At 40.7% G+C, this 14450-nt stretch overlaps 1 protein-coding gene across 3 annotated transcripts; it reads right to left on the reverse strand.

Annotated features, from left to right (window-relative positions):
* Positions 1–54: 54 nt before the first annotated feature.
* Positions 55–8255, reverse strand: znf217 (zinc finger protein 217). 3 transcript variants are annotated; one of them, XM_083675397.1, is made up of 6 exons: positions 8150–8255; positions 4073–5700; positions 3535–3660; positions 1844–3316; positions 1573–1677; positions 55–1456 (listed from the first exon to the last, which is right to left on the reverse strand). In XM_083675397.1, the coding sequence occupies exons 2-5, from the start codon at positions 5394–5396 to the stop codon at positions 1574–1576; spliced, it is 3027 nt and encodes a 1008-aa protein (XP_083531523.1). In that variant the 5' UTR covers positions 5397–5700; positions 8150–8255; the 3' UTR covers positions 55–1456; position 1573. The 3 variants fall into 3 exon arrangements, with proteins under 3 accessions (XP_083531523.1, XP_083531522.1, XP_083531524.1); XM_083675396.1 differs by lacking the exon at positions 8150–8255 and adding an exon at positions 8042–8075; XM_083675398.1 differs by lacking the exon at positions 8150–8255 and adding an exon at positions 7308–7435.
* Between the last annotated feature and the right edge of the window lie 6195 nt (positions 8256–14450).

Consider the following 14450-nt stretch of genomic DNA (forward strand, 5'->3'; position numbering starts at 1 on the left):
AGCACAAACTTAACAAACAATACTATGATCAGACTACACGTCTATGCCCCAAAATGTAATTGACTCTCTCTCTTTATTATATTGTAACGGTCATACAAATTTCAAACAATATTCACTTTTTACATAAGTACACACGTGTATATGGAAAACAAAACAAGAATGAATGGAAATAAATAAACAAAAACACAAAATCATTTGATAATGGCAAAAATTTGAAATTACAAAAGTCTGGTGTCTCGAAATTGCTTGAAAATAGCAGAAAACCAAAAAGCTTTTCACATTATTTGCATTAATTTGTAATGGTTAATGCAAAATTGAAGCAGAATTGTATCAGAGCTCAAACTTAAGTCTGAAACCTGAGACTGTTATACCTTTTTTGTCTTTCACAGTGTATATAATGTTGAGCTATTCCTGCAGTAAAGCTTCTGCTCTCCCTGACATACAGTATTAATACCGAGTAGGCCACCGCGTCATACAAACCACAGATAAAGCAGGTGACCAGGTTAACGCAACACAACTTGATACAAATGACTCGGTAACTATTTCAAGATGCTGCATAATATAAGCAGAGCCCTGAACGCTGTGTAAACGAACAGCCTGTCTGTCTAAAAAAAAAAAAGGAAAAAAAGAAAAAAGGAAAATCTGAGCAGTTTTGCACACAAAAGTAGAATCCCACAGGAATTCTGATATTTGGTCCATGTTTTACCACTGTGTCACAGCATAGTGGGTTTTGAGGCACCAAGAAGCAGATGAGAACCACAAGTCTTTTCTGTATATCAAAAACACCTGGTGGAGGAACAAATCCCTGGCTTCCAAGCTTGGATCTCAATCTAAATCATATTGTCATATCCATACAGTGAAAACTACTGAGGCACATCATCATCAAGACTCACTTAAATGTTCTGGCTCAGTTGACATGATAGCTACAACAGCATCATCTCGTCACAAAAATAAGAGATTCTTTAAAAATCTCTTTTAAAAAAAGGGTCTTGAATTTGAGGTACGTTGTCAAAATAGGGCTACAGCTTCTAACAGCCTGTTTGTAAACTACTAAGACATCAAGCTATTGGACAGATAAAACCCTACCCATGAGCGCTTGGACAAAAAAAATGTAGTCCTTGATTGCTGACTGTACAACCTGTACAATCAGACAGAGCAGCGAACAAACACACGAAAAGCAACATAACTAACCACAGAATAGTATGTTCCTAACCCAGGAACAATGTCTTTTTTTCTTTACACAATGTCTAACTAGTACAACCTTTCACATATGGTGCTCAAACAGCCATAGATCAATACATAGGCAACTAAAGGTAAACTCTGTTGGTATTTCAAAGATGTCTATAGGTAGATCACAGTGAGTCATCTATGGGTCAACACTTTCTTCCATTTAATTTCCATCGAAGTTAATCCACAGAAGACGGTGGCAGCATGATGCTCTCAGCATACTTCAAACCTAGAGAGGGAAAGAAGTTGACATGAAAGGTTTGACATTAGCCATATCCAAACACAAAAAAGACAGGCAATGGGACTATAAGTTAACCACCTGTTACCATTGTAGCGGTTACATACTTTAGTCGGTGGGTCCACAGCGTTCATTAGTGACAGTGCTGGAATGGTCTCTCCTCTGCAGGTTAGGTAGTGTGGGCAGCTGTTGGTAGAGTGATGGTCTAATCCCTAGGTGAAAGGGACAACCATTTAAATCTTTTAGGACCAGTAAAATATGATTTAACATAATGCTTTATGGACTCCTGGAGGACACTTCATGATATTTGCAACTACAATCAGTACCTTAAAGAAATATTACTCATGACCTCAAAATTTAAAAAATGTGAGTAAATACCAGGTCTTGGGTTGGACAGCCCTCCATGACTGGGGTTTGACACAGTGGGGTGGTAGAGAGAGGCCAGGTCGCTGGGGCTGTAGGAGCGTAGGATGTTAATCATATTCCAGTCAGTGTCCACCATGCTGCTTCCAGGGGCTGGAGGGGACGCTTTCATAGGGGCATAAGACTGAGGCGTTTTGGGGGGAGAGCTTCCTTGCGACAAGGTTTTCACATTTCTCCCTGAGGTAAGGAGTCTGTTAGGATAGCCATCCCCTATCCTAAAGCCAAGCACCTCAGCAGTATCAGTTTCCCTGCCTGAGGGAGCAGAGTACTTGAGTCTCTTGTTGGAGGGTTCACCATTGAAGTCCATTGCGGGTAGATTCCCAAAGCGGGTGGAGAGGCACAACCTGGCAGAGTCTGAGGGCCAGATCACACCGTTTCTCACTGTGTAGCCCCTCTGTCCAATCCCCATTCTGTCAACTGGGCTTGGTCTCTCCACAGCGACCCCGCCATCTTTTCTACCACCGGTGCTCGATTCTTCCACTATCTCTGTAAACCTGGACTGGCCGTGAGTGGAAGAGCGAGGCTCCATCATCATCCTGTACCGCTGAGCCTCCTGCCCAGTCTCCCTCTGCCCAGTCTCCCTCCGGGGTTCATTCATGGGGGACCGCTTAGGCACATTAAGAGGTTGAGAAGACTGTGCTATCTTCTCTGCAGGTTTTGCTGGCTGAGGAATTGGGGATTTTGTCCGGCGTGGATGACTCCTGTCAATCGGGGGAAGTGGGGTGACATCTTTTCCTTCAAGGGCAGGGGGGCAGCCAGTGTACCTCTTTTGTTTCAAACCGCCTCTCAAGCCGTTCTTCTTGGTCATGTCTGACTTGTCTTTATGAACCAGCTTTTTGTGCATAAGCAGGACCTCTGGGTAAAGGGTTTTATAGGCACAGGAGGAACAAGCGATTGGGATTAATGCATTCTGTGGTTCCGAGGTGCCTGAGATGGAGAGTGACACTTTTAAGGACAAATTTAATGGGGCCTCAAAGCCCTCCTCATCTTTTATTTCCTTTCTTTCCATCTTCAGGTTAACAGGTACGGGGCATTTTATGTGTGCTGCATCATCAGCAGAAGAGTAAGCAGCCATGGCAATCAATTTCCCATGCTGCTCAACATTCGCTTGGGCAAGGGGGCTGGCAAGTTGGCCGCCACCTATCCTATCAAGTCCATCCTCTGATTTAACTTTGGCACGTAATTTGGTTGCTGGCCCGACTTTGGGAGTCGGCCATAGTTTGGATCTGTTTGGGGCCCGCTTGTCGTCTCTGTTTCTGGAGCATTCTTTGTCATTTGGAGAGGGCGCTGATAACACAGGCTTGCTGGGAGGCTTATTGGGGATCTCAGTGTAAGGTTTGTCCTTGTGATGCCTGTCCAGATGATATCTCAGAGAGGTCTTCTGTGCTCCAGCGTAATCACAGTACACACATTTGTATGGTTTTTCACCTGAAACATAGATAAAAATAAATTAGCACATGGAAATTACAGTTCAGATTGAGTCACTGTCCTTGAACCTAATACCTACTGTATACTGTTCAAGAGTATTTAGAGAAATTAATTTGAATAATAGGCTGCAATAGCCTCTAAACTGACATTTCCCAATACATCAGACTTCCTTTGTCAACCTCTATAATGAGCCCTCCAAGCATAACATTAATGTTTACCTGTATGTGTCCTAAGGTGAATGTTGAGGCAATAGCTTGAACGGAATGTCTTGCCACAGTAACTGCATTGCCTTGAGGATGCAAGATTTTTGACCTTCATTCGATAGAAGCCATCTTCACCTTTATCTGTTGAACACAAAGAGTGAATCAGAAGAGATTAATGATGTGGAGAAATCATGCAGTTCAGAGGAATAGAATGCATTGTCCACAAATGAACAGCAGAGGGAGCCTTAGCAAATGTATGTCATAAAATGACCAATACAGAAAGGTGTTAACTTAGTAGGACACAATGTAGGACACAATCTCTTATTCTAAAAAAATAAATGATGGTAAATTAAAAATCATTACATGATGATACACATGATTATCCTAAGAGTTTCATCCAGTCCTAAACAAATCAAACAAATGGTCCTGCAAGTTGAACTTATCCAACTATACTAGTTATACAATTAAGACACTTTCTTTACTATTAATAATTTTCTTATGACTTAGACAGTTATTAGTTATCACTTTTACTGCTTTTCATCATTTAGCCAACCTGAATAGAAAGTGTCTGCAGTAGTTCCCTCCTCTGAGCCATCCTCTGAGCCCTCCTCGGCTCCGTCGAGAGAGTCTGCTCGCGACAGCTTGCCATCAATGGAGGCAGTGGGGCTATCCTCACCCCTCTCCTTCTTGTGCACCCTGGAGTGGAGCACCAGCTGGCGGTACGTCTTGAACGTCCTCCCACAGTCCTCGCAGTGTGTCGGCTTGTCCTTCCGCATCAGGGACCTCTGATCTGGCTCAGGTGATGGGTTCTCTCCTCCTCCGGTCTGCTGCTTGGACCTCAGCTCCCTCCCCAGGACTTCTTTAGCAGGCTTGTTGTCACCTTGGCCCCCTGACCAGATGTTATTCAGTTCTTCCTTATCAGAGCACGAGTCCTCGTTGTCTGAGCTGGCATCTGGGCCCACTTCTTTAGCTGGATTTGGACCGATTGCTACTTTACCCTTGGTGGCTAGTTGCCAGGCCTGGTATGTATTGAATGGGTCTAGTTGGGCAATCCACCTGGAAAATCTCTCTGGTTGCATATTATTAACTTCCTTTGATGGGGGGCGAAGCTGAAAAGCCTGTAAAAACGCTTCCTGATTGAGGGGAGATTCAGCAGCAGTCGGTCTGTCTTTATGCCTGTCTTCATGAACCTCTGGTTCTTTATTATGCACTTTGCTGTGTTCTACCAGACTTTCTTTATCTGGGAAGAAAAAGCCACAGGCCACGCATATTTTGTAAGACGTGACGACAGGCTCTGGAATTTGGTCTTGGATGACATCATTAATAGTGACTGGAGTCTCAAGGTCCTGCTGGGCCTTGGTCCTGGCCCCAGCCTTGTTCCCATGCACCCTCATGTGGCTCTTGAGGAACCAGGACTCCTTGTACCGCCGGCCACAGATGTTGCAACAGTGAGTGAAGTGGTCCTTGTGCTTCCTCAGGTGGGTTTCCAGCTCACTAGCATCCTCTGCAGCCTGACCACACACAATACAGCTAAAGACCTCCTCCTGTTCAGATAGTACGCTGGGTTTGGACCGGGTCCTCTCGTCAGGGACCCGGAATTCTGCATCCACGCGCAGTACGGCTGGCTCGAACAGTGTGGTGGGGTGCTGGGTCAGTATGTGGGGGCCCAGATCATCCTGGTGTGTGAAGGTTTGGTCACAGAACATACAGTCCAGGGGCAGGCTACACTCAGCCTGTGGGTCTGACTTCTCGGCGACGGTACTGTGAGGTGTCATACTGGAGCCAGCCCCTGGCATGCTGGCACTGCTACTATTGAGGAAATCTTGGCCAAGTCCATCAGGACTCTCCACAAAAGGCAGCAATGGGTGAGTCGGCATATCCTCCAAATGTGGTGAAATGTGTGTAGTATGCTTGTTTATATCTTTCCTAACAAAATGGAATGGAATATATGTAATCTTATACTTTTAGCAGCAAGGCATATGAGCAGATGTGAGATGGAGTTTGGAGGAGTAAATCAAGAGGTAATTTTCAGGATGCCATGCCCTTGAGAGATCTTTGATTTGACATGTTGAATAAACAAGGAGGGGCTGTTAATGACAGTTACTGGTAGGTGTGCCCATCACATGACATCTTGGAAGGTTACCAATGATGTTCCAGGGAAGCTAGGTCTTGGTAGGTAGTCTGTAGGATATAAGGAAACAGGTATATTGTTAGCATTATAGCAACAAGATGAATAGGTCTGGTGTTTTTCATAATTAAGATGAAAATTCATGAGAACCTAGAGAACACAAAGGAAATGGAGTTGTTTCTCATATTGAAACAGGAAATGTGTCCTTTAGCAATCTTCAATACGTAGGCTTACATTTCCTCTTGGTTAAAGCAAGCGATAGTGTAATAGATAGACCTAAACTGAATAAGAGCAGACAGCCTGCAGACAACTGTGACTTGCAGTTATATATAGTTAGAATTTTCAGAAAGGATACAGAAGTTGCTAGTGCTACAGTGTAGTCACCAGCCTAGAGAAAGTGAAACGGTTCTAGCGTTACATACCTGAATTAATTATCTATTCTGTTCTGGAATGATCCTGGTACAGAGATTAGGGTTGGGCCCATATGAGATATTATCGAATATCATAATATTTGGAAACTGGAGGACATTGTGATATTGTTCTCTTACTGTAATAGTCTGTAAAAGTGTTTAAAACTCCAGATATGTGCATAACTACAAGTGCAATCCTGCTTTTTGCAAGGCAAAGCACATCTAGCAGTAAAAACATGTCTATTTGTTTCACCAGACTAGTTACAAGGCAGCAGTTGAGTCATTTTTGCCCACCTGGCATGTCTCCACCAAACTTCAGCAGTTAACAATATTTTAATATATTGTGATATAAGTAATATTGTCAATAAGAACATTTGGATATCACCCAACCCTAATAGAGATACCAATTTCATGACAAGTGAGTCATGGAACTTTATGGTAAGCCTACATCTTGAGTTGGAGACATTCAGCTGAAGTTACTACATTGTTATCAAACAAATGTTAAATATAACTCCTAGCCCATACAATCAGATAAGAATAACAGTAGCTTGTCAATTTGTTTGAACCAGAAAAACAACCTCATCAATGACTCTTTGGTGCCTGTTCAGACAATTAATGATCAAGACCAGCTGTTGCTTCCTTATTATTGTTCCTCAAAGATACAATACTAAAATTGCAACCACCACACAGTCTAAGAAAACCATAGGAAAGGTAAATAACATCATACAATTGCATAACAAATTGATACATTCAATATGGTGATCATATGGCCATACAGTGAAATCAACCTGGATTACTTTGGAAAAAGATAGAAAATTCGTTCAGAAATTGTGACTATTATTAACTGAATATTGATGATTTGATAGACATCAAATTAACATTGTTTTACAGCTTGGCAATTACTTCACAAATACTAACAATTGCAGGTGAAGAATTCACTTAGCTAAATTTAAAAGATACATTCTGGCAAGCTAAAGCATGGCTAACTGGAAAAACAAGTCGACAACACCATCACTCCAGCACGCAGCTAAACAGCAAACTACACGTTATTTTAGTCGGCTATTGTAATTTCATCATAAAGTAAAGTTTGACGACTTCTTACTAAAGGTATTCTGAATAAACTGATCGTCACCATTCTTTAATTCGTTCGGTAACCTGGAGTTAGGGATAGCAGCCGAAGTTGTCGACCGTCTCATAAGGAAGTTGGTTAGATTATGCAGAAGAGAACCATCCCAAACTCATCTACTCACCATTGGGTACTCGAGTCTAGAAGTCTTTGTGTGCCTGCATTTATATGGATATTTAATTCCATATTTTCGTAAGACAGTTTACTAGCATTACATTATCAAACGTACAAATTGGTCTTAGGACACTAACTAAATCATTGTGTAAAGACCTATTTATTGTTCCCCAGCGCATGCAACCACCGCGTGATAAAAGAAAGACAAATGATGCACTCGTCAAGGTGGTGGTAGTAATCCAGGCGAAACTGGCAACGGTTAGCTATAGACAACGTTACTTTATGACTGGTGAAACCGTGGTGAATTATTATGATTCCGGATTAATAATCAGTTAACTAATGTGTTATAGCGACACAATAACAACTCGTATCTACCATAACATATGGTATTCAAAAGAATAACGTTAACTAGATAATAACAGTTAGAATGTCGATCTGACAGATTCTAAATTCATGGCGCTAATACTATTACTTTTTCCTATTCAGATAAATTGATTAGCTAGCAATATAAGATGTGTTACCTATCCCATCTGATGCTGGCAAATGTGTAGTTATAACGCTAACGATCACTTTACTAAAGGAGTCGTTACTGAGTAATAGTAGCTCCAACTAAGCTGCTGGTTGCCTCGGCTGCAACCAATGAACTTCAGACATGGTTCATTCGTTAGCTAGCTAGCTAGCTAACCACAGCTAACGTTACTGCTGTTTCAGATAAGACTTGAGAGAACTCACCACAATACCTACCAATTCAGACTTTCCAGGTTAAATTAAGATAGAGGTGCCTCTGCAAGAGTGAAATAAGTCACTACGTGTTTATGTGTCGTATCAAATGCAGAGTGGTAGATAGTTCACCTTGCTATTCAATTGTTTGTCAGTCATATTGTTCGTTTCAGTGTTTGCAAATCCCTCACTGTGCGGTGCAGCTGTTGAGTTCTGAAGCGCGCTCTCAACGACTCTCGCCAGGGACAGATCATAGCGCGTGCACAGCCTAAAAACCCAAAGTCTATGAAAAAAAAAAACAAGGAAAGTCACGTGGCGTAATGAACGTAATTAAATCAAAGATTAATTAACTGCATTAAATATAGCCTCAACACCGCCTAAAAGTAGTACATTAACCTAGTATGTTTTGGTTCTGTATTGTAATTGCGCTTTAATGTTAGGCTATGTCTTTATGAAAGGGTGTGTGGGTCATCACTGAAAAGAGGAACAAGTGGCATGCCGAATGCGATTCTATTCATCATTAGACTATGTGTTATACCGCGACTGCATGTCACAGGGCCACCGTTTAAATGGACTGTTGCAAAATCATGAAGCCCATTGAATTGCCTCCTCTATTCGACAGTTGATTTACCTTATATCCCTACTCCACTTCCCATTGCAATAGAACACTGTGGCTGGGGGATGGGGATCTACACTTCTGGCAGCTACGTGCGGTAATCCTATTCACTTAGCAGGCAGCAGCAGGTAGGCTATTATGGCTGGCTGGTCGTCTATTGAATGATAAAAGTGTAGCAACACATCTGTATATCAATGGAACGCAATGACATATCGTATAAGTCTGATTAGCATACAATCTGAAATATCAGATTGATCATTGTGGGACACATCCTGAAAGTTAACAGCAGCGTAGGCAAACTGGGTTGTTTGAAGGTGCATACCGGTAGTAAAGTTGCTCTAGACCAAAAGGTTATCAGTATTAACATGATGATATAATATGTTATCATTCTCCTAATTGTATCCTTAATAAACAAAACAAAACAATTTTAGGCATGTATAATCATGCATGGCTAAAACCATCACAAAGAGAAATATAGATATCATTATTGGAGTGGACTTGTGATATCTGACCTGCCCTGGATGGATTAATTTACCAAGAGACAGCTGAAACTCCTTACAACTTTGTTCTGTCTTTATATTGATCACCTTGCCTATTCTTTCCTGTGAGTCACATGCATGTCAAAGCAACTGTAGTTGCCCCTCCTAGTTGCCCCTCCCCCACCCAAACAGCAACTCTGACAACCAGAAAGAACATTTCCAGAGGTTCCTAGCTCAATGATTATGCCATTGTCTATGCTCAAAATACATTTGGAATATGAGTTCATATAACAAGTAACCAGTGTTTTCCCCATGAATGATCCCATGGCTGTTGTACTTTGTATTCTCTTGTGTTTTTGTCTCTTTGTCTTCTCTCTCTGCTTTTATACATTTTCCTGTAGCCTAAAGCACATTGCCCAACGTGTATGAAATGTGCTGTATAAATAGTTGGATTTGATTTGATATACTCCTAGCAAAAAGAAAATAATATGGAATATATGGACTTTTTCGACGAAGAGAGTACACTCTTGATCAGCTCTTACTTTTTATGTATGCGTTATTTGAATATTTGTTTTCAATGGCTTAAGAAATGCCTCACACTGCAGTAGTCAGTCAGTGGGAGAGAAAACGCTCAGTTACCAGCCCCAGCTGTCCAGGCTGAAGAACAGTGAACAAATCCACATCGACCGCTGTCAGCAAGCATTTGCCAAAACATCTCCAGCGACTGGCTGGAACACTGCCATAGATCTCGCCCAGCCTGCATGATCAACACACTGGTGATAGTGTGGAGAGCCACAGCCAACAGGGGTGTCTCCAACTTACATAGTCTTCTTGTCACAGAACAGGTTAAAGCAAATAACAGTGATAAGAATTTCAGACTTTATGTCTCTACTACAGCCCTCATGTTCAGGACACAACAAGGAATCTACACTCCAATACACACTGGTGTTTCTATGTGTTTATTTGATTGTATTTTATTACAATAATGTTATCCACATCAGTCATTCACATTATATGAACAACCTAATGGATTTGAACACCATATATACACCATGTGTATATCCAAATAAAGTTTGATGAGATTTTTACTTTAACTACAACAGCAACCTCTGACCTACACAAATGCCTTAAACATATGGCTATGGAGACGATCTACTGCATCAACAGGTTGCATCAATGAAGTAGCAATATTATACAGTACCATGCGTTAAACAAAACATTGGGCACTTGCTTGCCCTGTTCTGCCATTTTGTTATCCTTGTTTTATCCTGAGATAGATGAGATCCTGTCATACAAACAAGTCTAGAATGTTAATCAAAGGCACCACATGTGACACACAGAGGCCTCCCGCTCATTTCCTATTGTTCTGTGACCACAAAGGCTTTGTGAAAAGCTAGCAATCTGGAATGGCAGTATTATGTCTGAGGGTGATGAAACAGCCTGTGTGACGCTGTTGCTTACAGGTTGTTTTGCCCTAAGAAATATGCATATCATATACAATATCATACATTTTTCTAGCTCTCATTCAGACAATTTTTTTTAAAGCTTTTATTTTTTAATTGATTGCATAGAACTGATTCAATTGCTGATGACAACAGATAAACATTTGACAAACACATAATTCTTCACTTTTCACTGATTTAATCAACTCTGCCTTACACTTTGATTTGCCTGTGCTGTAAAATCTCTTGCAAAAACTCCCAACTGATTGTTTCTTTGGATGATGTAAACATCATTGTTCACTCTCAAAGTAGATTTGGATACAAACATATTTTTAAAAAACCCACTTACAAATAGATCTATACAGCTGGTAATCAGTATGAGTACAAATAATTTAAGCAAATAGACCATCTTTAGGTTGCATTAAGTTTATGAGAAAACACTAAGAATATCCCCTCTAATTTAAGCCATGTTTAGTACTATTGTCTTTTCAATAAAGAAGATTGGGATCAATCCGCAGAGAATGATACCAACACAAAATGTTTCTAATTTAAGCCAATAACTAGAGAACAAGTAAGGTGCTCTGTCTGTTAGAGCACACAAGTAGACACAAACAAATGAAACGCCAAAAATACATTAACCTCCTATACCGGTGAAATGACTATTACTAAAGAAGCAAATGGAAGAACTGGTAGTATAGAGTTGGTGATAAAGGTACGCTACTTAGCATAGCGAAACAATGAATGATTTTGTATTCAGCACACAGCACTGATATGTATTGGAGAAACGAGTGGGTGAGGTCCTCACAGTCTGTGTCGACTTGTTTTTTTGTCTTGATGTGTCAGGAGCAGCTGACTGCATTGTTCCCCTCCAGACTCACTGCTCAGCTTCCTTTATCACCATAGTGCTGTGTCTGAAAGACATTGATAATATATAATCTCTCCTAGTCTAACCCATATAGGCTGTCATGATTGTTTATCTTTTTCATCATCAATGATATTGAATAGAATAGAATACAAACAAACAGTGATTTTAGGTTTATTCAGAATGTCCATTTATCAAAGACATTGTGATAGATAGATAGATAGATAGATAGATAGATAGATAGATAGATAGATAGATAGATAGATAGATAGATAGATAGATAAATAGATAGTTAGATAGAAGGGCGGTAGGTAAGGAGTGGGAGATGTGAAATAGAAACACAAGAAACCTGGAAACCAGATAGATTGGTATACAAAATAACATAAAACTTAAAAATAACTTTTTGGTGCTAGAGGCCAGGAGTGCATACATTTTCTAATGACCAAGAGAGACAAACCACAGAGTACAAATAGGATGTGTGTCAGAGAGATGAACAAGTCTTTTGTCCTGCAAATATTCCATTGAGGTCTGTGTTAAAACCCAAACCAAGAGCTTTTGAAATGGAAACGTAGTTGTTAGATGTAATCTGATGTGGTATGGGGCCTCATTGATAGGTCTTAAAACTGACATGCTCACAAAATGGATGACATCGAAGAGGAAGCATTATGAAATCAAAAGGAAGAATATCTCAAGACTCATATTAAATCATTGAAATGTAAAGTGCCCTGGTTAGAAGGCGACTGGAAAGCAAACAGAAATCTTCACAAGTGTCAATATGTGGCTTGAATAGATAAGTCTATTGTCAGTGTTGACTGATGTTTGAGTAGAATCAAGTCAACAATAAATTGAATTACCGGGATTCAAAGATCAGGTTGTGGAGAAAAATATGTTTATAACCATGTGCAAAGTCAACACTTTCGTTAGTTGTGTTATAAACACTTGAACATTGGTCAAGATAATTCAAGATATTTCATGTCTGCTGGAAAAGTCATGCTTAGTTATGCTTAGGTTTGTGTTCAGTGTCCCCTTGTGGCAGAACATTTTAATGCATAGGCAGTGAGTTACACTTTTGTCTAGTGCTGTACCCACTCCAAAAACATTTCCTTTTGAATGTCATATACTGTATGTCATCATTTTAAGAATATGGACCTTTAATTGATCACTTCACCATATGTACCCTCTGCACATCTCTCTTCAACCAGAAGGACCAGCAGCTGTTCCCCACAAAAGGCTCTAGAATTCCCCATAATCCATGACAATAAACACAGGTGTGTCACTTTTGAACAGCATTGGTATCTGAATGTTTTTTCACCACTACGACAATACCACTGCAACGCAGTATAGGGAGTATAGCCCTTGCCCTATCCCTTCCCTGATCTCTCCTCCCCTGCTCTGCCGTTTCATCTCTGATTGGCTGTATTTGTATCTGTATGTTTATTTATATCTAGAATGTTGAAAGAAAAAGGTTGTACCTTTCTTTTTCTCTGTAAAGTGTATTGAGACTTTGATAATGCACTAAAAAATCACCTTTGACTGGACATGACTATAGGCTATCAGTGGGGTTAAAATGTCATCCGGGGTTAGATATTGCTATTAACCTGCTATAAGGAGGCCTGGGAAATGTGCTGTGTGTGTCTTCCTGGGTCCCTGGAATCTGATCCTCTTTTCTTCCCTGTGGACAATCTGCAGCAGAGGAGCGTTGGCTGTGATACGCATTAGTAGTGACAGCAGGCCTCCCTACCCACTGTTCCCCTGTCTCACCCCCTCTGGGCAGGGTGCATTCACACACTCACACGTATTGTCCTGAGATGAACTGAGGCAGCGTGGTCGTAGATCAGCCCCTCTGAGGAATATAGTTTCTCAATAAGGAGTTATTACTGTGCAGTCTTCCGACCTACCTACCCCTCCCACTTCATAGTGAGGTGTCTATTCCGCCGCTAGCTGTCCTGCTTACTGCAGAGGCAGCACAACATTAGGGAGTCATTGCATGCACTCTCATTGCTATATTTTGCCTCTTACAGGCACTGTATGAAGGAATATCTTTCACTTTTACATAGTGTTAGTTCATGTGCAGCTGCAGCTAGTAGTTATAATTAAGTAGGAGAAAGTTGCCTTGTAGCTCTTGCTTGTCAAGAAAATTAAATGTATAAACAGTAATGCAAATAAGAGAATAACTTGTGGAGTAATGGACATGCAGAATGACGTAGGAATGGTGTGGAATAATGTGAAGGAAAGATCTACCTGTTAGAGTAGGTGTAGTCACAGGTCTTTAGTTCAGATGCATCGATGTATTATCATGACATCTCCCACTTTTCATAGCAGTCTGGTTTGAAATCATTAGTCAAAGCACATTCAGAAAATAGTTTTTTCCATGGTACCATCATATGCCACCATTTACAGAGGCTCTTATGAAGGTAAAGAGATTTCACTCACTTCTCCCAGACACATTAGTATTATATGGTTCCTGTCAGAGTATGATATTGCATCTTAAATTGAAACGATCCAAAGGAAAAAGGACAGACAATGGACCAAATAAAAGTCTACGACCCTACCTGAGCTTCCTCTCTTTTTCTCCCTTCCACTTTATGGCAATTACTTTGATGCACAATTTCAAATGATCACACCTATTATAGGGAGCAATGCAAGAACAGTGTGCCTCAGATTACAAAGGACCAGTGTGAGTTATGCCCTCGGGGACCGCGACTCATAGCTTAATAGTGGATGATCTCAGACAGCGCTTTCTAAAACACATCCTTCCAAAGACTGACTTCATGATGCACACTCTGTCATATATCATCACACAAATTAATATTAGGAAGCTTGAAAAGATTATAGAGGTGCTCTTCTGTCAGAGGCACCCGATCCTTCAGATCCAGTTTTATATAATTTGCCTGTGAGGTGTTTTCATACACAATCTCCAGACACTCTGTTTCTCATAAACTGGGGAAAATAATAGAAGTTTCAAAAGATTAGACTCAACATTATTCTTACTCTAGTGCTCATTGTTCTTCAATTCCACCAATTATTTAAGGAT

Source organism: Argentina silus, assembly GCF_951799395.1.
Source record: "Argentina silus genome assembly, chromosome: 8".
NCBI lineage: Eukaryota > Metazoa > Chordata > Actinopteri > Argentiniformes > Argentinidae > Argentina > Argentina silus.